General features: G+C 40.5%; 1 protein-coding gene across 3 annotated transcripts; it reads left to right on the top strand.

The window, feature by feature from the left end:
* Positions 1-27: 27 nt before the first annotated feature.
* Positions 28-21,484, top strand: ABCG8 (ATP binding cassette subfamily G member 8). 3 transcript variants are annotated; one of them, XM_027681997.1, is made up of 14 exons: positions 28-307; positions 1,684-1,788; positions 2,525-2,681; positions 4,634-4,872; positions 5,278-5,410; positions 6,505-6,774; positions 8,675-8,840; positions 8,931-9,023; positions 9,339-9,538; positions 9,660-9,736; positions 11,081-11,348; positions 11,886-12,013; positions 12,504-12,682; positions 20,735-21,484. In XM_027681997.1, the coding sequence occupies exons 1-13, from the start codon at positions 233-235 to the stop codon at positions 12,639-12,641; spliced, it is 2,049 nt and encodes a 682-aa protein (XP_027537798.1). In that variant the 5' UTR covers positions 28-232; the 3' UTR covers positions 12,642-12,682; positions 20,735-21,484. The 3 variants fall into 3 exon arrangements, with proteins under 3 accessions (XP_027537798.1, XP_027537800.1, XP_027537797.1); XM_027681999.1 differs by lacking the exon at positions 20,735-21,484 and having other exon boundaries at positions 28-286; positions 12,504-13,305; XM_027681996.1 differs by lacking the exon at positions 20,735-21,484 and having other exon boundaries at positions 12,504-13,305.
* Positions 21,485-22,368: the final 884 nt, after the last annotated feature.

Here is a 22,368-nt window from a genome sequence, read left to right as displayed (position 1 = left end):
GATTAGCAGAAGCCGCTATCTGATGTACCTTTAGCCCGAGCTGTTACTGTCCCAGAGGAGGGGAATATTTCCCTGTCCACGGGGTCATGCCAGCTGCAGAGACACAGCACACCAGGAGATATGGTGCTGCGGTGAAGGTGCCTGGAAAGGACTGAGTTCCAAACCAAGAGGAGAAGGATTTCTTTCAAAGAGACAAGTCAAACCACTGCAAGGAGTGAGACCTTCCACCACCATGATGAAGGAAACCACTGAAAATGTCTCTCTGGATGATGCCGGCTGGAGCCAGGTGACATGCAAGGGCTTGCCAGTGAGTGAGACCTGCAGGGAGTCGGGAGGGACCTGATGGGCTCAGCTGTCCTGCAGCTACAGTGCTTGCTGGGAGCTGGGAGAGGCAGGCAGGCAGTCTTCCCACAGGGCTTTTGCAGCTGGTGAGCCCTCAGCTCCTCCAGCTCTGAGATGGGGAGCAGAAAGGGTCCACACCCCCCACCAGAGCATACTGGGGATGAGGCCAGTGCTCAGATGCCACAGTGGTGGAATTGAGAGGGGCGATCTCCAAATATGTGGATGGAGGAGAAAGCCCCTCAGCATGGCCTGGACTGGCTTTCCCAGGATATGCCTTCAGACTGATACCCACATTTGCTGGGGAGCACCTGTTTTCAAAAGTTAGGTTCAACATAAGCAAGAGCACAGAGTGCTTTGGCAGTAGCAGGAGCTTGGAGGGCTTTCATGCGGCTTTTCAGGCTGCTTCGTGTGACATTGCTTTCTGCTATCTAGACTGTATCTAGATTGAAAAGATTAATCAGCCTTGTTTGCTGTGAGGGTATGTGGTGCACACTAAGATAGTGGTCTTCAGCTGCCAAAGATACCACAGGCATGGATAGGGTCTGCTACACAGGGAACAGATATGTTTGCCTTAGCTAGAAATGAGTCTGACTTGTAGGAAAAGCACAGGGCTTTGGGAGAGATATGGCTGCCTGGAGTAAAAACTGCAGGCATGCACACAGAGTTACACCCAAATCCAGAAAGCTGCCTCAGCAACGACTTCATAATTGCAGCTGTATGCAAAAGGTTAATCAAGCCAAGTAGAGACTTGTTATTTTAACTGATACCTCAGAACACTAAGTTCCACAGTTGAAAAACTGTAAATTTAAAAAACAGAAGAGGAGAAAGAGACTGTACTTGTGGTTGCATACCCACTTGTTCACAAATTCTCCAAGTTTGAGTCCATGTGGAATTCAATAACAGATATAATTCCAGTGAACATTAATTTTTAGCCGCTATAACTTATGAATTATGCACCATTTTGGTCAAGTAGACTAACACTGCTGAAGCACTATATTTTTTTCCTAAAAAAAAAAGAAAGAGTCTATTCTCTTTATACTGACATGACATTTATCTCCATTTTGAGTGACCACTTTTAAACTGAAAGCGACTAGAAAAGCACAGCACAGCATGTTTGGCCCTCATACACGTCACCAGAACAAAGTACATTTCACACTGATTAACAGATAATAGATAACTTATTTCAACCTCTCAGACTTTTGCACTACAGTATCTCTTCAATAATATTGTTATATTCCATAAATATATTTACCTTTGTGCTTCGTCTTTTCTGAACTCAGATTTTAACAGTACTTTAGTTGTTGTAATTAACTGTTGTAATTCACCTAACAACTTTTCCAGACCAAGACCCAGGACACTATTTTTTCCTCTGAAGAAGATAACAGTCTGTATTTCACATACAGTGGAAAATCGAATGTTCTTGAGGTCAAAGAACTCAATTACCAGGTAAGAATTGTCATTTAAATACCTCCCTTCATCAGGAAGCATATCCAGCAATGCCTGTTTCTATACACAAGCCATTTTAAAAGCCAAACAAAGTTGAAAAAGTTCACACAACTGTTGCACAGTCAAATACATGGTTTTGTGAGTAGAGTCATACTCTCGGCTGCAATACTGACAGCAGACCAACCCCTCCATTGTAAATATATTTAGTAAAGCAAGGGGGTAAGACGGAAAGAAAGATCTGTTTCTAAGCTCTGCTCTTTTTCAGTCTTGAGCAAAATCATTCCTCTGAAGGTTAGGGCAGAGGGACTTTCTGTCGGGCTAGAGATGTCGGGAGCCCTTGCTGGCAAAAATGAGTATGTGGAAGGAGATGAAGAGAGGATGACTAATAAGGAGGATTTCAAGGAACCAGTGAAATTTTTCATCTCCTTTGTGTCACCACGGCATCTGAAGTAGATTGCACAATTTTCAGTTTAATAGAATTTCAAATTACATTAAATTTTTTAATTTAAAATTTACAATAGCAATAAATTTCCAAAGTAATAGAGAACAGAGATAGATTTAGTGATTAAAGGAACGAGAAGCAAAACACAAAACCCATAGATGACTGCAAAAGAACTTCTTTCCATGTATTTCTGAGGATTAACAATTATATTCTTTGCTTGTAACATCGTAACTTTGAAGATATTTGTTGCTAAAGAGTTTATTCCTTGAAGGGACTTGTTTATTTCTTTATTAGGTTAACACAGCATCCCAGATTCCCTGGTATGAAAACCTTGCACAGATGAAAATGCCCTGGACTTGGAAATCGGATCCCCATTCTCATGTGCCAATAATCCAGAACCTGAATTTAAAAGTTCAAAGTGGTCAGATGCTGGCTATTATAGGAAGCACTGGTAAGAGCAAAGAAATTTCAGGATATGACCAACTCTCAGATAAAATGCACACAACCAAAAGCAGGTTTTTTAATGTCAAAATCTAGTTGAGGAAAAAACTATTGGCAATGTGTCACTTAAATACATTCTTTAAGTGACATGATCTATGAGGAAACAAAGAATGATACCACAGGGGTTAGGGGAGTTGGGTATAAGATTGATTTTCAAACCCTATTTTGTTATGCCTTGTACACATTTGCTAATTGTTTCCTGAGGTGTAGTGAGGTATTGTCATAACTGTGGCCTTGCAGCCCCAGATCTGCTGGACATGAATCAGCTTCATGGCTCAGATTCAAAACAGGCCAATTGCAGGTCTTACCCAGAAAACATAGCAGACAAATGAGGACAGACCCCATAAGAAATATCAGTGCCAACTTGCATAGCCATAAGTAGGAATCCCCTTTAGATTGAAACAATTCTAACATGACAAAATATTGCATTTGGGTTCATTAAGAGAAACTTACAGAGAAGAAAACACAGTTCCACTTCTGTTTGGGGTCTCGGCTTCACAATGTCTTTTTCTTTTTTTCCTTTATTTTCTGGTGGAACTGGTCTAATCTTCTCCAAGGTGAGGTTGTCTAATGGAGAGGTGGCCTTTTCTTCATGTGTTCAATTGAGCCTAAGCTCATCTAGGGAGATAAGAAGTAGACACATGATGTGTTAAACTGAAGTAAAAAGTACTTCACTTTGGAGGGAAAAACCTCCATGCTGTGTGTCCACGACTCTTCTATATCTCAGTGATTCAGTGAAGATGCTCTCTTTCAAAGACAAGGCATGTTTGCCAAAAAGTTTAAACTTTATTTCTACAAAAAAAGGTGTTTCCTCCCTATTGCCACGGGAATTTTTTCTTAGTACATATCCTTAATGTAATTGAAGCTGTACCTTAGAGATTCTCCAAAAAATAAAAGGAGATGCTTGTGATGAAATAACATATGAAGTTATAGATATAGCACCTTTGTAAGATAACATACACTGAGCACAAACCCCTTTCAGCAATCTAGTCAAACTATTTTCAAAAGCTGTTTATCATTTATTTCATCAAATGCCTTAATAAAATGGATTAAACTGTTGATGGGTTTCACATTGTCAATGGCAATCAATATGTCACTCTTAAACAGAGCAATATGTGGTTTACAGATGGATGGGTTTCTTTTTTTAAAATGTATGTATTAAGAAACAAGTGTGGAGTTAATCTTTCAACAGGGAGACTAGAAATAAATGACATTTAATCATAAAAAGAGAGCTCTGTGTGTTTACATACAGTATCATACAGCAAAAAGGAAAAATTCATTTGCTATTTAACTACACATCAGGTTTTGTTTTCATTGTTTTACTTTTCCTACTTCTGGTTATGAGCCAGCTTTTCTTAATTATTTAACTGTCTTTTTGTCTTATTTAAGTCATAATAATTTTTATTTCAATCATGATTAAGGTTCTTATTGTCTGTATAATCATTCAGCACCTTAGTCGTTCAGCTGATCCAGCTGCTGTATCTGAATTCACAAATCCCTCCACAAAGAAAGCTCTTGCTTAGCATTTGGGTGTCAGCCTTGCAGCCAGGGCAAGACACCACCTGTCACCTATGTTTCAAAAGTGAAAGAGAGGTAACCAAAGAGATCTTTCTTCTTGTGTTCATGGAACTATCCTCAACGCCCAACCTCCCAATTCTGCTGAGAAATGACAAGGGTTAAAGCCCCATACTCCATTCCAGAGGGGAGAGATTTCCTGAACATGAGCTTATAGTCAGTATTCTCTTTGAAGACCATTCCGTCTCTGTGGCTTTGGAAAAACTGCAGGAAGTGTTGTGTAAGAGATGCTAAGGAACAAAAATTTCTATCCTCTGTCTGTGACAAGACCACTTTTCAAAATGATCCCTTGGGAATTAATTTAATTTTCAATTTTGACTTTTCTAGCCGGTGGAAAGACATCCTTGCTTGACGTGATAACCTGCCGGGATCATGGAGGCAAAATCAAGTCTGGTCAAATCCTGATCAACAATGAACCCAGCACTCCCCAGCTTGTTAGGAAATGCATTGCACATGTGCGGCAGGATGACCGACTGCTCCCCCACCTGACTGTCAGAGAAACACTATTGTTCGTTGCCAAACTGCGCCTTCCGAAGTTTTTTTCAGACTCACAAAGGAAAAAAAGGGTAATTAAGCTGTTGGAAAAAAGTAAAGTTGTCAAAAATGTGTCTGACAGGAATTATCCGAGAGATCCTGTGTGTTTGGAGTCAGAACAGCTAATCTGATATTTTTTTATGTAGATTATGAATTATAAACCTTTTCCATCTTTCAAGATAGAAACCAGCAATTGTTCCAAAGCTCACAAAAAATGACAATCTAGAGAAAGCATTACAGAGGCTGAAAGACAAACTAAATTTTTGATCGCTGAGTCTTTTTTAATGTTATCTCTAAAATCAAGAGTGTCTCTTGATCAGATAGGTCTGAAATATCCAGACGAATTTTAACCACGTTAATCTTATTTTCAGTTTTATCTATGCACGAGTGTCCAAATGAACACTTGCTTTCTCTCTGTTGCCCTTCGGATCCCCCAGGTAGAAGATGTCATAGCAGAGCTGCGCTTGCGCCAGTGTGCAAACACCAGGGTAGGGAATGAGTTGCTCCGTGGTGTTTCAGGAGGCGAGAGGCGGAGAGTGAGCATCGGTGTGCAGCTGCTCTGGAACCCAGGTGAGCAAAACCCTAACACCTTCCTCGTGCCTACCACAGACAACCTGGGGATAATGGGGCAGTAAATGAAGACAGGAGCTTTCAGGGAACAGTCAGACACACTGCCCCAGGGGCAGCTTGAGAACACTTAACATACTCAGAACACTTAACCTGGCACCACCCTCTGCTAGAGGTTACCTCTCCATAGCACAGTTAGACACAGTGATTGGGTGCTGCTCCGTTTGCTTAAATTGAAATCAGTGCTGATCACAGATAAAACTGTAATTATTACAGTAATAATTCTGTAAACAGAGTGTTTTTTAGCAGCTGGCCCACTTGTGTTTCTGTCACCTTTGCCAATGGAAAAGCGGAAGCAGACCAAGGCAGAGCCTCCCTGGGATACTTCACCCACCACTCTCACCCACCATCACAAAGACTACTGAAAGTTGCCTGAAGTTACCCTCAAGCAGTGCTCTGGTCTGTGCATATCAGTGTAACATTTTTGTTTATCTGACCACATACCACAAGTTACTTTGGAAGGCTGCTGACCTATTGTAACATGGAGATTGTTTTCCTTTCCTCTGACCCAGCCGCCATTTACATGTGCAGTATTTACAGGGAAGGTAATTTTCTTGGCTGTATAGTCAGTCCTTGCAGTCTTGTGCAACTCACTGACATGGCTGGCTCATGCAGCAGGTGAACTAGAAACTTCCATTGTCTTCAGCAGAAGCAAAACATGAGGCTAAATCCACAGCTGATTTTGCCAGATTGAATCCCTTATCTGATCTTATATATATCAAAAGCACTACTAACCTGACTGAGCCTCTTGTAAAGCAAGATTTGACATCAGTTTTTTCACTAGGAAATGGATTTGAACATTTTTTGCTTGTATAGGGTTATATTTTTGTAATTATGGAGAAAGCAGAAGACTTTTTATTTTGTAAGAAGTGATGCTCAGGAATAAATGCACTGGTACTGAAGTAAAAGAATATATCTTTTTCCTTTAAATTTAAAAATAATCAGTGATATTTCATGCACTAGCACCATTTCATTTAGAACATATTTTTCAAATCAAACATGCTGCTTTCCATAGCTAAACTTATTGTATTTGGCAGGAATACTCATACTTGATGAACCCACATCTGGATTGGACAGTTTTACTGCACATAACCTCGTGATAACATTATCCAGACTGGCCAGGGGAAACAGATTGGTTCTTCTTTCACTTCATCAGCCTCGGTCAGATATCTTCCAACTGTTTGATTTAGTTCTTCTGATGACTTCTGGACTCACTGTCTATTGTGGAACAGCTAGAGACATGGTCCAGTATTTCACGGAACTAGGCTATCCCTGCCCAAGGTACAGCAATCCTGCAGATTTCTATGGTTAGTATCAAGCAGTGCCATAAAAAAAAGGTTACTGGAAATTATTTGCTTTCATAATTGTCTAACTAACATTGATTTTTGTAGACAATAACTGTCTTAGAAATGTCTTATAACTGACTCAAATCAATATTGCAGCAAGTTCCATTTTTAATGAGATCCCTATTTCTCAGTACAGAAAATGTAAGAAAAAGATGTATGGACAAAATCAATTTTTTAAAAAATCCTCCTTCTAACTCTGCCAGGTATAGCAACTCCTCCATGTTTAGCACACTTAATCCCATGTTTTAGCTGGTTGAAACTTTGACTGGGAAAGACAAACTGATGAATTGCTTTCTGTAGCCAGTTCTCTGACTTCTCAATCAAGAAATGTAGAAGCTAGTTTCCCCAGAGTGAGCAATAATATGCACCTGGAACAGTAAATGGGAAAGAGAAATCTGCCCAACAGAGCACACCAGAAGGGAGAAAAAGCTAACCCAAAAAAGCAATCCTTTTACTCCTCAAAGAAAGTTTACATGGTTTCAAATCCATTCTTCTTCTGGTTTTTGCAACGTGGAAAGGGAATCTGACCCTTTTAATCTAATGGGCAGGAATCTCTTAACAGAGGCTGGTTCAGTTGCAGCCCTTAGGTCTTTGCACTCAAGTTGGCCAGGAAACCTCATACAGACACCAGTCCTCTGGAGTAACCTCTTCAGCTCTGGAGTACAGACAGCCTCAGTGCTCTAGAGTAACCTCTTCAGCTGTGCCTATGTGGCAGGCAACGTCAGCTGTGCAGAGATAAACAGAAGTTAAACTCGGTGTCAAGCCCTGCAAAAAGACCTTTGTCACAATCAGGGTTCAGAGCAGTCCTCAGCCAAGGACAGCCTCGAGGAAGGCTTGAGCATCCCTGCAGGGGAATGGAGAGGCAGTCCTGGACAAACTTGTAGCTGCTGCCTGTGGTTACAAACCCCTACGACATGGAGGTAGGGAGGGATGAGAGAGGGAGGTGGAAGATCTTTTAGCAGTATGTGGAGTCAGCACCCATAGGAAAAGAAATATGGGCAGCAGCAAGGCGGAAATAGGATGGGATGGCAGAGGATCCACAGCAAGAAGGAGCACATGATGGAAACACACAAATGCTGGCTGTGCATCTGATAGAAAAACAGGAGATCATGGTAGAAGGGAAGACAGGGCAGACTGAACTAATTTCTGGTGGACTCCTGCTAAGGAGTGGCTGAACAGAGATGATCAGCCCAATGCAAGGAATCAGGAGGTGTGCAGCGATTGTTCTCTCAGAAAGCATCTGCAAAACATCAGGTATTGTCACTCTACACTGAAGGTCAACATGGGAAAATACTACTATAAGTTTAGATTTTTTAAAAAATCATTTTGTTAAGTAAAAAAACAATGCTAAGTCAACTACTGTCTCTCCGTGTTGTCCTAAGATAATACTCCTTTTGGTCTTTCTCAGTATCTGGTAAAGTTTATGGCACCTCCATAAGACACAAATAAGATGATAACTGTAATTTTTCAGATGAAGAAAGAAACATGTGATTTAAGTCAAAGTCACATAAAAGATTGTAAATGCCTACACACCAGGAAGAAAATTCAAATAGCTTTTTTTCTCAGCACTCCTCTCAAGGCACTATGAAATTGCGACAAATCTGAAATAGTAGTTTATAATATTATAATAAGCAATTATATAATCTCTCAGTGATTCATTGAATCACTAGGTAAGAAACACACACATGAACAATCTGTTCATCTCTAAGTGCCTAAAGTAACTGATAAAGTTTTAACTATTATAAGTCAATGCATGTACACAGGTTGTACTATCTGTTCACAATGAAATCCCTGATTCTAAGCACATCATAAAGTTATGACTTCTCTAGCATATGGACTTACATCAAGTAATGTCTTGCAGTTGATTTTACCAGTATCGATAAACAAAACGCAGAAAAGGAGATGGAAAGCCGAAAAAGAGCAAATACTCTTGCCAACTTGTTCCTAGAAAAAGTCAAACATTTTGATGATTTCTTATGGAAAGTTACTGAAGGAGACAGTGTTGTGACCACAGTCAGCAAGCAGAGGTAAAGAAAAGAGTGTCATACAGAGGATCTGAAACAATAGCTACAGCCTGTGCAAATTTCAATTTTTTTTTCTCTTTTCCTTTTGGACAGGTCCCATTTAAATTCAGAAGAGGCTATCAACATGCCTCACCATTCAAGTGACCAGTTACCAGGAGCCTTAAAGCAGTTCACTGTATTATTAAGGTAAACTTATCTTCAGCATAAACAGTTACGTATCATGCCCATTTGCATTTCAAATCATAAGAAAGAAGCACAAAATGTCCCACACGCATTGCCTTCCTTCAAGCTTTCAGCATTTCAGACCTGAAATACTCAGTGGCTACAGATGCTTCATAGCTTTGATTAGGTAAAAGCCTTTACAGAAAGAGGCAGCCCAACTCCCACCACAAAGTCAGCAAGTTCCATGAATTGATTTTAACACTGTTTGGGGCAATGTCTCTGAACGTGACTGGCATTATTAAGTACTATATCTTATGGTCAATGTTGCTGTTTTCCTAGTCGTCAAGTCTCCAATGACTTCAGAGATCTTTCAACGTTATTAATCCGTGGATTTGAGGCCCTTCTTATGTCATTATTAATGGGATTTTTGTACTATGGCCATGACAAAGATGGACTCTCTATTCGTGACACAACGGCACTGCTGTACATGATAGGTGCCCTAATCCCATTCACAATAATTTTGGATGTTATTGCCAAATGTAAGTGTCAGTTTTCTTGTAAACATTATATGCAAAATCAGAAGATTCCTAAATTAATGAAAAAATTAAACTTATTAATACAACCCAAGGCCTAAAACAATCTGTTTTTTCTACTCTGCAGGCCATTCAGAAAGAGCAATGCTTTATCATGATTTGGAAGGTGGAATGTACTCTGTTAGCCCATACTTCTTTGCTAAGGTAATTGGTTTTGTTGCCAGGAAATACAAACAGCTGTCTTGAACATTAAAAAAACACAAGCAAATCAAGTACTTGTTGTATAAACAATCATATTCATATCAGATTTTGTTCTTTTGTGTCTGCCAGCTAAGGCTATCGTTCTTGCTTCCTTGACATTAATAGATCAAACCTCACACTACTTTAGATCTGTTGCCATAAGTCATGGCTGAGATCCCACACCAGAGAAGCCAAAGAAGAATCTTTTGCTGGGCTGTTTGGCCAAAATTTAAGAAATCTCAAACTCAAATTTGAGGGTTTGGGCAATTTTACATACCTGCATAATTCACTGCAGCATCTCTGAAAGTTTGCTTACATGTCTTGATCTGTAAAACAAAATATTTGCATCAAAAGCTAAAGCAAAGGTAAAACAGAAATTACAAACTGTGATGTTTCCAGTAGTTGTTTGGGCCTGTGCTGGTCAGAAATAAAAAAGCTGTATTAAGTGCATAAAAAGCCAGAGTTCCTGGAATTAAATTTAAAACTTTTTTTAAAAATTACATTCTCTTTTTCACAAGGGTTTAGAATAATCCCTTCTTTGTGATGTTGCCGCTGTTAGATGAGTTCTGCCTGCCATGGCATCTGTAATTTAGGTTTCCATTTCTGCACAAGATTTTAAATGCTTATTAGTGGTTGCCAGAGAAAAATATTCTCTGCATTGTGTCACAAAGATTGCACATTATTCACAGAGAAATCGATGTAATTTGTTACAACCTTAGTATTACAGGATAGTAGCAACCCTCTTTGGAACAACTAATGCTCTCTATAGACCTCTTCAGATATTTGAGAAAATCCTATTTATCCTTTTGTTTTACAACAAATTAAGCTGCTAACTGGACTGCCTTTTGGACAAGGTGGGGAATGGACCAACAGCCAAATTTGTCTCAAATTTGATCTAGCACTAGGTTCAACCAAATTGGGGCAAATACAGTAGCCATGAGTCAGTCACAGTATTGCTGTTATCAAGCACACCAGTTCTCAGGGAAAGTGTCTTAAATTCTTAGAAACTGCCCAAACTGTAACAAAACAAGACCTGTAATCTATAACAAGAGTCCTCTCCATTTAACAATTAGTTACAGGCAATGTCACAACTGGAGAAAAAACTAGCATGGATTTCAGTTTCTGCTGCGGATTGTTTTTGCATGTCACTGACAACCCCTAACAGGGAGAGGATTGTGTTCTAGGGGAGTATTTCCTGTAGTTTTTATAAGAAGTCCATAAGTACATTAGGGCACATCTCATGTGGTTTTGTAATTATCATTCAACTCATTCTCTTTTTTTAATTTAATTTTTCTTCTCCCTGAACAGATTTTGGGGGAGCTTCCAGAACATTGTGCTTTTGTTATAATTTATGGAGTTCCCATCTACTGGCTGGCAAACCTCATTCCTGAACCAGAGCATTTCTTGTTGAACTTCCTCTCGGTGTGGCTGGCTGTGTACAGTGCCCGTGCCATGGCACTCTGGGTGGCAGCGCTGCTGCCGACCTTGCAGCTCTCGGCCTTCCTTGGCAATGTCCTTTTCACATCGTTCTACCTGAGTGGTGGTTTTGTGATAAGCCTAGAAGGTCTCTGGACAGGTGAGACAAAGCTTCCACCATCCCTCCAAACTGACTTGGAAACATCAATGGCTTTCATCAGTGACTAGTTGTTGTGATGTTGCAGGAAAACTCAGCTTTACTCCTACCTTTGCAATTATCTTCTTGGATGGTGACAGCGGAGTCATTCATTTTATATAAGTTTCTCCATCTGAAAATGAGGGAACAGGAAGTTTGGTCAAAAAAGCACTAGTGAAAGGCTTGATTCTTATGTGGTTGCCAAACTTTTCAGTAAAAAGAATTGTATTCAAAAGATGAAGATGGAGCTCCAGGAAGACTTAGTTGACAGTAGGAGTTTGATGGATATGGATATTAGCTTACTCCTCACTTCCCATCTCCATGTAACAACATAAAGTATATCTGCTATTTTGTCCAGTAATAAACTCCTACATGTTTACAGCCTCTGGCTGTCAAGAAATGAGACAAAGCTGCTGTATTTGGCAGTAGCACAGCAGTTTTTGAGGGCTCAAGTTTTGTGTATGTGTATCAATTTCTTTCATTCTGTTTTTTCTTTTTCAGTTCCTTTTTGGGTTTCTAAAATCTCTTTCATCAGATGGAATTTTCAAGGAATGATGCAAGTTCAGTTCACTGACCAGACATATGAAATGACTGTTGGAAACACTACTTTTCAAATACCAGGGAAATTTGTAAGTCAGTAACAAAAATTGTTACAAACATTTAATTGTTTCCACAACAGGTGGAAAGCCTGTCATATTTAAATGGATGTTGTAGGCCTCAAATTTGGCAAGTGCCAAATCAATGCGTGAAGTCATGTTACACTTAGTATATTGTAAATTTGTCCTCAAAGATGTCCCTATAGCAGTCACTCATACGCCTTCCTTTTAGTGGAAGAGAAAAAAAAAAAGGAAAAAAAAAGAAAATAATCATGGGCGACTATTTCCTACACAAGCCCCAACTATGCACTTGCTGGAACTGTTCAGAAGCTGAACTGTGTTCCTCTGAAATAGGAATAGCGTAGCTGCAACCTGCTATCAAACAACTCTGAAAGCTACATCCAGCTGGAAACCAAGGGGAAAGATGGCATGGGCCAAGGGAACTCACATGTAAAATACACTTCACAGATCCAGCATGAAAATTTTGTGCCTTTTCCCAATTTTGTGTTATTGGTCATTACAGATCATTCAGTCTCTGGACTTGGACTCCCATCCTCTCTACGTGAGCTACCTTGTCCTCACTGGAATCATTTGCAGCTTCCTGCTTTTATACTATTTATCTCTGCGCTTCATCAAGCAGAAATCAACCCAAGACTGGTAACAGCAGAGGAGTCAGCAGGTGTCAGCGTCCCTTGCAGGAAGGCAGGGGAAGAACGAGCCCAATTTTGGTCCCCCCCGGCAGCCTCCCAGGGGAAGAGGCGGGCGCCGGCAGCGCGGCTGCCACAGGATGGCAGCAGAACCCCAGGAGTCGGGATGCGGGCGGTGCTCCCCGCAAGGCTGCCACGGACCGCAGCTTCAGCCTGGGCTGGGGGTTCGGGGTGGGCTTTGGGCTTTTTGTTTCCTTGACACACGGTTTTCATAGGTGACAAGGCATTTCTGAGTTCTCCACACCTGGATATATTCTGAGCTATGGGCCACCGATTTAAAAGGACCCGTTGCCCATTGTAATAGCTGATGTTTTAGTACATAATGTTGGAACACATAGTGATCACGTACTTAATTCAAAGAACTGCGAGAGAAAAGGATCAGAACACTACTTGCTGTGGCATATATGACATTCAGCACTCACAAACACAGCACAGAGGAAAGCAACACAGAAGATTTCACAGGTGCTTCAGGAGAACATGTGCAAGGATGGAATACAGAACTGTTGTGTTATTTCTACTTCCTTATGTATTTTAAAGCTTTGCCTTTGTATTCCAGTTAGATGCTGATGATGCCCAAAATAGGTATTTGCTTACTGTAGAGACGATGACAATAAAATTATTTCACCTTCCTGGATTTATTTTTACAGTATAAATACATAGTAATTGATTGCTATTAACGACATCTTTCTCCATGGCAGTACAAATCATAGCAATTCACCAAGTTTGCTTCCTAAGGTTCTCAGGTAGAAAATACCAACCTGCCCCCGAGTAATTAAAAATCTAACAATGCAATCTATTAAATGCTTGCAATTGTGCACCTAGTTTTGCTCAGAAAATGAGTATCAGTAAATAAATGGGCATAATTCACACACAGTCACGGTAAGTGCATGTAAAAATTAGGTGTACAGTTGCTGTGAGCATTTTGTAAGATTAGCTTGCTGCTTTTAAATGTTTAGATGCATATCTCTGTTCTTATATACAGAAACCCAAAGCAGATGACTACTTGACTTTCATTCCCATGTTCCACACAGTGGAAAACTCCTCCTGTAATCGGCTATAATGACCCAGATACTGTTACGTAAATCAAGGTTTGGTTTGGCTTTTTTTTAAGAATTAAGAATGAAAGAACATCCATATTTTATCATTCAATTTGGCAGTTAGGACTGCCACATTACTTTCCACAGATTCCATGAGGTAATACATTCCCAGGAAGACCCCGGTCTAAAGATATTAAGCAGGTCTGATAAAGTAAGATCTTCAGCCCTAGGCAGTAGTAGGAATCCAAAATACTCCAAGGTTCTTCTAAGGCGAATTCTACCATATCTTTCTGGTTCTGCTGCATTTGATTTCAAAAAAAACCCACTTGATCTGATTTCAGTGCCATTTTGAAATTATCAGATTTTCATTGCCTTTTAATGGCAAAGCCAATTCTTTCAGTCCAATTCAGCATCATTAAATTGTCAGAATAGCAGCTTCCTGTTTGATTCTTAATTATTCCTTTTTATTATATTTCAGACATTTAATTTTTTTTTTAATGGTTTACTCTTCTTTGTAATGATCTGTTGTGATTAGAATCTCTTTTATATTACACTGAAGTTTTAAGGGTATATATTGGTACTTCTAGTCTAAACCTCTATTTTCAAGGTATTTAGAGGATTAAATTCTAGGCTGACTCTCTGTTGTGAATTCACTTTGATGTTTAATAAAAAAAAAGGAGAGACACAATGGGAGAAATTAAAGACATAAAGGACAGCTCTGAATTTTAGGGGCATATTGTCATGCACAGAACTCTTCAGGCATCTAGATAAGAATATACCATAGCCTTAACTTTGAATTTCCTTCCTTTTGTGAAATTAGTCAGGCTGCTGACATTACTTAAACAGCCTTTTTCAATTTAAAATTCCACCCTCTTAACATTATGCAGCAGGACCAAACGGTGTGAGTGTTTCAGAGGTGGTGTTATGACAAGGGTAGATGTATACATAATGGGGACTTGAGCAGTGAGCCGAGGAACAGCCAGCGTGTGGAGTGGAGGAAGAGCTATCATAGGAGGTGGCCAGGCCTCTGTTTACATAGAAAAAGCTCATATTCTATATACTACAATTACATTAGCACACTGCCTATGATCATATCTTGTTTCCTTGATGCTGAGAGATGGGGAATATAGGCTGTGATTATTGTTACAGGCTTTAGCAATAAGAAGGTAGGAGCCTTGAAATACCAGCAATTAGCGTTCACGCCTAACAATAGCATGCTGTGGGGCTGTGTACAGAGAAGAGCACAGGGAAGAGTGGGTGGATGACACACAACCTGCCCCACTCGTGCTACCAGGAGTTGCAAATAGTGCAGGTTTAGGGGAATCATGCACCTCTCAGACAGTGAAGCTCATGCCGTATGCTTTGGCCTCTATTCACACTTCCACAGTGGAGCTGCTGCTGCTGCAAAAGCAAATGGTCAGCGAGGCAACAGAAATCTTCCCACGAGTTCTAATCAAGTGTGCTGCTTTCAGCTGGGGTAGAGTTAATTTTCTTCACAGTGGCTGGTATGAGGCTGTGTTTGGGATTTGTGCCGAACACAGGGTTGATAACATAGAGATGTTTTTGTTATTGCTAAGCTGGGCTTACACAGAGCCAAGGCCTTTTCTGGTTTTTGTACTGACATGCTGGCAAGGAAATTGGGGGTGCATGAGAGGCTGGAAGGAGACACAGGCAGGACAGGTGACCCAAACTCACCATAGGGGTATTCCATACCATATGACATCATGCTCAGTATATAAAGCTGGAGGAAAGAAGGAAGGGGGGTTTTGGAGTGATGGCATTTTGTCTTCCCAAGCAACCATTATACATGATGGGGCTCTGCTCCCCTGGAGATGGCTGAACACCTGCCTGCCCATGGGAAACAGTAAATGAATTCTTTTGCTTTGCTTGTGTACATGGCCTGTGCTTTCCTTATTAAACTGTCATTATCTCAACCCATGAGTTTTCTGGCTTTTGCCCTTCTAATTCTCTCCCCAGTCCTGCTGGTGGGGAAGTGAGCAAGCGGTTGCGTGGTGCTTGGCTGCTGGCTGGAGTTAAACCACGGCACCAAGGCTAAAAGTCATAACTGAATTTCAGTACAGCTTTGCTCTCCAAGTTTCAGAGTAGCCATTCCTTTTCCTTTGACTGGCCTGTATCAGCAGCAGTTCGCTGTGCCCTCCTGTCTGCACTACCTGTACCAGCATAACCAGAGTTGCTGCAGTCCATAACAATCTCAACACTAAAGAACACAAGGAAGACACTGCCCAAAACTTACTGTACTGTCTGTTCCACACACAACATTCAGTTTGCTACCAACTTTAGCAATGTAGTTAAGGCAGATGTGCCACTTGAGCAGAGCACTGCCAATTAGTCCAACAATGCCACCATCCCAAGGATTCACCCACTGCTGTCTTTGCTCTCTCCCTGTATCCTCCCTGACCAGCTTCAGAAAGGCACTTTTCAGCTGTAAGTCATGGTCTCCTGCAGGCAACTCAGTGAAAAACCAGTTTTGAAATGGCACCACGTTTAATTGGTCACACAGTTTCCAAGTTGTTTTGTCCAACTACTGTTTGAACTGCCCAGGGCACAACAAAACTGCAACAGGCTATGGGGCTTCAGTCTGTAGACATGTCAGATTGGGGACTGGGATTATCAAATACAAGCAAAAATAATATTTGTAAGGAAAAGTCACCAAATTTAGAAAAAAAAAAAATCTTTCCTGGTTACACAAATATTATAAAGTACTGTCTGGACAACAGAACTGTGTGTTGTTACAATACCTCTAGAGGTGGTATCTGATCTGTAAAGAAACAGGTAAGACAAATTTGTCATTATTACTTAAGTATTTAATATACAGACAGAGGTAGGAAGATATTCCCCAATTTCCACTCCAAGTTTATGCAGTCTCTCCACTTGGCAAATGAACAAACTTCTTTAGCACTAGAAAATGGATTACAGAAACACTGCTCTACATATTGGCTTGTGGGTAGTGGCAGTCCTCCAAAATACTTTTAACTCGTCCTTGGGAAAGGACTAGCTTTCATTATGGCTAAGCTAAATTAATAAGTAGCTGCCCAAAGTTTTGTCCCATATTTGTTCATTGCAAAATCCATTGAGAAATGCTAAATAAGTAACAAGTATCAATAGCCATTCCTTTCAATAAAAGTAAAACTCTATGAAATTCTTTTAAAAATAAATCACAGACAATGCAGTACACATGGGGATTCTTTGGGTAAGAAATCGCAGGTGTTGGTATATCCACTTGGACCAGAAATAACAAACCTTTCAGGTTTTAGCCATAATGATTAATTTTAATGGCAGTAGACAAGAAACAGTGAACAGAGCTTTGTGACATGCTGACTTTTTTTTTTTATACTCGGAGAGCCAAGACAAGCCCTTCATATGTTAGCAGCTATTAATTAAGGCAACAATGTTTAAGCAGTGGGTTGAGGTAATTTTTAAACCGCTTAACCCTTGTAAGAACTGACGAGCTTTAGAAAGCATATATATGAGTGTGTGTTCATATTAATACGTAGATGTAGAAGTATCTGCACGAATGGATTACATACATATGTATATACACACACAACTAATGCCTATGATTGCTTTTATTTTTTTAGGAAATATTTAAAAAGCAATTCAGATCCATAATTTATAAAAGTGCTGTTGCCAATTTATATAATGAATTATAAAACTGTTTGCTGACATTTATTTTGTCATTAAATCAAACTTAAAGGTTATTTTGAATTGCAAATTTTGTTGGCATTATTTTGCTTTCGTGGTCACAATTAGACACTTATAATGCTTCCAGTGCTAAAAAACTGCAACTTTAACCCTTCAACCCTCACACCATGGCTCCCAAACCAGCTTCTTCCATCAACAACACATACGTACCTTTTGCTTCTCTTTAAGAACCTGATCAGATTTTGCTAAGACTCCCAGCATTTCTCACTACTGTTTCTGCCTAACACAATATTTTTTCATGTTTAACAAGTGGGTTTAGAGGCACAAATGTTAATGGACTGGCCAGAACAACACAGTGAGTAAACAAGCAATGCCATTAGCCTCAAAAAAAATTTATATTTTGTAAACAAGCAAATTAGCCCAAATTTTCTAGCAAATGCAGAGTAATTGGAAATCTATGAACATTCACAAATTGTCAAAACCAAAATGCACAGAACAGGAAATTTTCAATAAACTCTCAGTGCCTTGCAATAATATACAACTGTACTAGATAACAGGTAACATCATCAGCCTTCAAGACAGTACCTTTGCTCACTTTCATTTACTGGGGACTGGGGGAAGAGTTTAAAAAAACAACAACAAAAACTTCTTGAAAATAAAAAAACTTTCATGTTCCACCGAGAAAGTCAGAAGAAAAAACCCCAAACAGCATAGCCCCCACTCCTATGCCTGTGCAGCCTCCGCCAGCAGCTCCGGCCTGACACAAGTAAACATTGTCCTTCTCATGATTCAAGTCACGATGCTGGGAAGACTGCCCTAAAAGAACTGAGTATTATCCTTAACAAACACACCAAATCTTCTACAACTCTTGGTTAAAAATAGCTAATCACCTTGTGGCAGTGCTTCAACTGATGGTAGAAAGGCATGAAGCCAAAACATGGGAGTTCCAAACCAGGCAGCAACAAATTGTGGTACACAAAAACTCTGAAAAATGAGACACGTGCTGCCCTTACTAGCTGTCACCAGGTACTGGATGTTACGCTACACAAGGCAGTTGCTGGATTTTCAGGTGGGTAAGCTGGAGGTCAAACATGTGGTAGCCATCACCCCAAGAGACTCTGATCTCAGCTGAGAAAGGCGGAACACCAACAACTTCTTTGATCTTTTATCATCCACTTAACGGAATCATTTAATCAACTTTCTGGATTGTAATTCTTAGGAATAGGGGCACATGTTGCCATTCCCTGTGGAGCCACAGGGGCATTCCAGGCCCATGCGAACAGTCAAAAAGCCAGCCCCATCCCACCAGTCCCACAGTAATTCTGTGCACAGTGGCTCTGGGCGCCCTCACCACAAGCTGTACCTGCTTCCCCACCTTCCCCCACAACTCCTACAAATACTCATGTAAAAAGGTATTTTGGCCAGGTATTGTTGTTACCAAGATGAGAGTGCTGTCTGGTCACAGCAGAGCTAAGCACTGCCAAACGCTCTGGACAAACTTGCTCCAGGTTTGTCCCTTCTAAAAGCAAGACAAAAGAAAAGTGAATGAATATTTTTAGCTTTATGTACTTCCTAGGGAATTTCTAAGTGCCTTTTATTAGAAAAACGCCTTGCAGCTCTGTAGTATGTTCAGTGACAGGCGTGTGATAAATTTCCACTGGAAAAAACCCTTGAACGTGACTGACAATAGTAAAGCCACAAATTACCGTAATTTTATGCCCCCTGCAGCTAGTGGTATAAAACATAGTTTTCAACCTTGTTTTTACTTGCTGAATTTAGACAAATTTATGTTATTGATGACAGTGAGAAAGACACTCAAATACAGAAATTGCATTCCTGGGCATAAAAACAATTGGAGCACAATATTTTATATGTACTATAGGCGCTGAAAAAAATATGGCTGTCATTAAAAATACAAAAAAGATGGAAAACTTAAGGGTTCAAAATAATTATTTTCACATTATATACATATTTATTTGCAGATATCACACTTGATCAGAGTTTTTTCCTCCTCCCTGGAATGCTGAACAGTTAACCAGGTGTGGCATGCAATATTACTAGCACTCTCTCTCTGAACATTAATGTTTGAAATAAAGGCTGTGTCAATACTATCACGAAGAAAAGCAAAAACCTTGTTTAAGTAGTCTACAGATATACGGCTCCTAATGGATTTTCCAATAAGCATATGCTTTCTATTGTATTTCTAATTTTTAGAATGTAATTTTATTTACAAAGGGTTCCGAGGGCCCTAAAAATGGGCAACTGCTAGAGACGATCAAGCTTCGCAGTTTAACTAACCCCCCACACAGACTGTTCAAGCTACTAACTAAACTAATGGGAGGGAAATCCCAGGGAACTTTGCAAGTAATAAGGGCAACTGCATGATTTATTTTTGGTTTAGGCAGAAAGTTTTTCAGAGTAGTAGTAGGTAGTGGGCTCAGCAACCTGACACAGTTGCTTCAGTTACAACCTCACCTCAGGCTGCAATCTCAGTATCAGAACATGCAAAGAAATGGTGATGGTCCCAGTGCCACACACTGCCCCTTATTCAGACTTCTTTTTAGAACCACCCCAAATTACACTAACAACGCACTTACTCCTAACAGCTGCTTTTGAATTTGAGGAGAGGTTGAAGAGGCTGCTGCTGGAACAAACTTCCTTTGGTATTTGTGGCAGATGAAGATGCTCCTGCTCCTTCAGTTACGCAGCTGTGATTACAGGACAAGTACCATCCCGACTCCCCATGGTGGAAAGGCATGAGGACCAGGCTTGGCTCAGCAGCTCTGATTAGTCCTTCAGGGCCTCGTCCTTCACTGAGCTGGGCCTAGCAGTCAACACACCTTTACAGCAAACCTCAAGGAGAAGTGGTTGAAGAAGAGACAGCGGGAGTCATAAGAAAGGCAAGGATCCTTGGCGATGCGTCATCGACCACAGTAGCCAACAAGCTGAGGGCTCCTCCTTGCTCCCTCGTGGTCCTTCACTCCCAATCCAAGCAGGCATAAGCATCTTGATGAAGCTGCTGGACTTAACTTAATGAGACCCACAGTACCAACACCCATCCTTCCCCCTTCAGCATTTTGCCGGTACTTCCCATCCCTTCAGAGTTCCTCTGCAGTGGTCCTATACTTTGACAAACATTCTTCCCAGCCCACCTCCCATAAATAAAAATCCAGCACCCAAGAAGCATTTCAGAGTTGCCTTTGCCAGCCTCAAAGGAGGCCAGGATGACTTTGTCCTGTCCACACTCACCTATTTTCTCTCCAGCCCAAACTGTTTATTCTATCTTAAAGTCCACCCTTTACTCCTCTCCTCAAGACTCATCTCTTATCTACAACTCCACTTTTCAAATCTGCCCTGGCTTCCTAGAATATGGGAAGAACAGCAGATGCAAACTACTTGCAAAACCAAGAATTAAACTTGCTGTTGGTTGTCAAGACTCGTCACTGTGAGAGACTGAGGTTTGCTGCTTTCTGAACCTTGAGTTCATTGGCACTTGCAGCTGAAGGAAATTAAGAGAAACACAGAGCTACAGAGAGGTCTGTAGCAATCACTGCAGACAATCTCAATTCTACAGATACCACTGCTTTATCATGGTGTTCAAGGGTAATCACGTGAGAAATTGTGAAGCATTAGCCAATTTCAATATAAAGGTTTAAGAGTATCAGCGAGAAACCTTGCATTAATAGCTTTATCTAAAAGTAGATCAATGTGGAACCCCCATCTATAGCAGGCACTGCATTAGACAGTTTCTATTATCTCATTTTCTTAATTACAGGAAACAGTAGAGAAAACTCAAACCTCAAACTTCCATATCTGCTCTTATTTCCATATCTAATGGGAAACCCAGTATTTTGCTCCTGTAGCTGAGGATCTACATACTCACACTCAGAAAGATGCCCTCAGACTGAATTACAGTCTCGGAGCCCCTGACTTGAAAGGATATTCGGTTTCCTCTGATTATTGGTTCACAGAAGCACTGGCAAACCACCAGAGGCTGAAGCCATTCTGGAAAGGAAATATCTTTTGGCAGTTGACTTTACACAGAAATTATGAGAATAATTTTAAGAAATGCAGAGAAATCTTTGCTTAATAAAGGGCTAAATTCAACAACAGTTTCAGCTTTTTCTTAATGTTTACCCTTTTCACCTTTACAGCAACAACAAACTGGTACAGGAAATTGAACATTCCTTCTAGATGCTGACAAATTTCTCACATTGAAGAGTAAAACCTCCTGGTCACATCCATCACTTCTGTCACTTTCTCCTCTGCTGTGTTCCTGGGGAGTCCAGAAGCACCACGCATTCAAGAAAAGCAATAAATACAGTAGTACCCTGGTGAACACACTACCAGTCTGCTTCTCTGTCAATATGTGCACTCGTGATTCTACTTGCATGGTTATGATCCTCCCTTGTCATGTAAACTGCAGCTGGAATCCTGCTGACTCAGGCATTCAATCTATAAAACCCCCATGACTCTCACTGCCAGAGACACAATGCATTCAGCTACTCCATTTTCAACAGTGGGTACATATTAAGAAACTCTAAAGACAGCTACAAGCCTACCAAGCTACAATTCTTGCCACAGAAAAGGGTCTCAGGAGACGACGAGTTGAACGAACTGTTTTAGTAGATAAGGATAAAACTACAGCATGTAATTATCATGCTGCAAAATGACTATATTGGTGGTTAACAAGGAAACTTTTCCCATGTTGATCTTGACACCCCAAAAGTCTCCTCCTCCTCCCTCTGCCTCAAGGGGAGTGGGGGAAGAGGCAAGCCCATAATGTGGCTCAGGGCAGAAAAGTGAGATAAAGTCATCTCAATTCAAGCAGCAAGCTTTTTCCAGTCCTCTCAAGCCCAATCAAGACACATGATTATGCAAACACATATACACTCCCACAATTTGCTTTCCACAGTAACATGTCAGGTCACTTCATGTCAGCAGGCTCTCAGCTTCCCACGGAGGCCTCTGGAAAGGCACG

Source organism: Neopelma chrysocephalum, unplaced genomic scaffold (genome assembly GCF_003984885.1).
Source record: "Neopelma chrysocephalum unplaced genomic scaffold, ASM398488v2 Primary Assembly neopelma1_61b, whole genome shotgun sequence".
Taxonomy (NCBI): Eukaryota; Metazoa; Chordata; class Aves; order Passeriformes; family Pipridae; genus Neopelma; species Neopelma chrysocephalum.
Note: the sequence above shows the minus strand (reverse complement) of the source record. Positions and strands in the feature narration are given on the sequence as shown.

What these genes read in the sequence shown, in the direction of transcription:
- ABCG8 (XM_027681997.1), top strand. Translation starts at nt 233, where the DNA reads ATGATGAAGGAAACCACTGAAAATGTCTCTCTGGATGATGCCGGCTGG. An exon ending in GCAGCTGCTCTGGAACCCAG is followed by an intron (nt 5,411 to 6,504) that starts GTGAGCAAAACC and finishes TGTATTTGGCAG; the next exon opens with GAATACTCATACTTGATGAA. An exon ending in GCCCATACTTCTTTGCTAAG is followed by an intron (nt 9,737 to 11,080) that starts GTAATTGGTTTT and finishes CTCCCTGAACAG; the next exon opens with ATTTTGGGGGAGCTTCCAGA.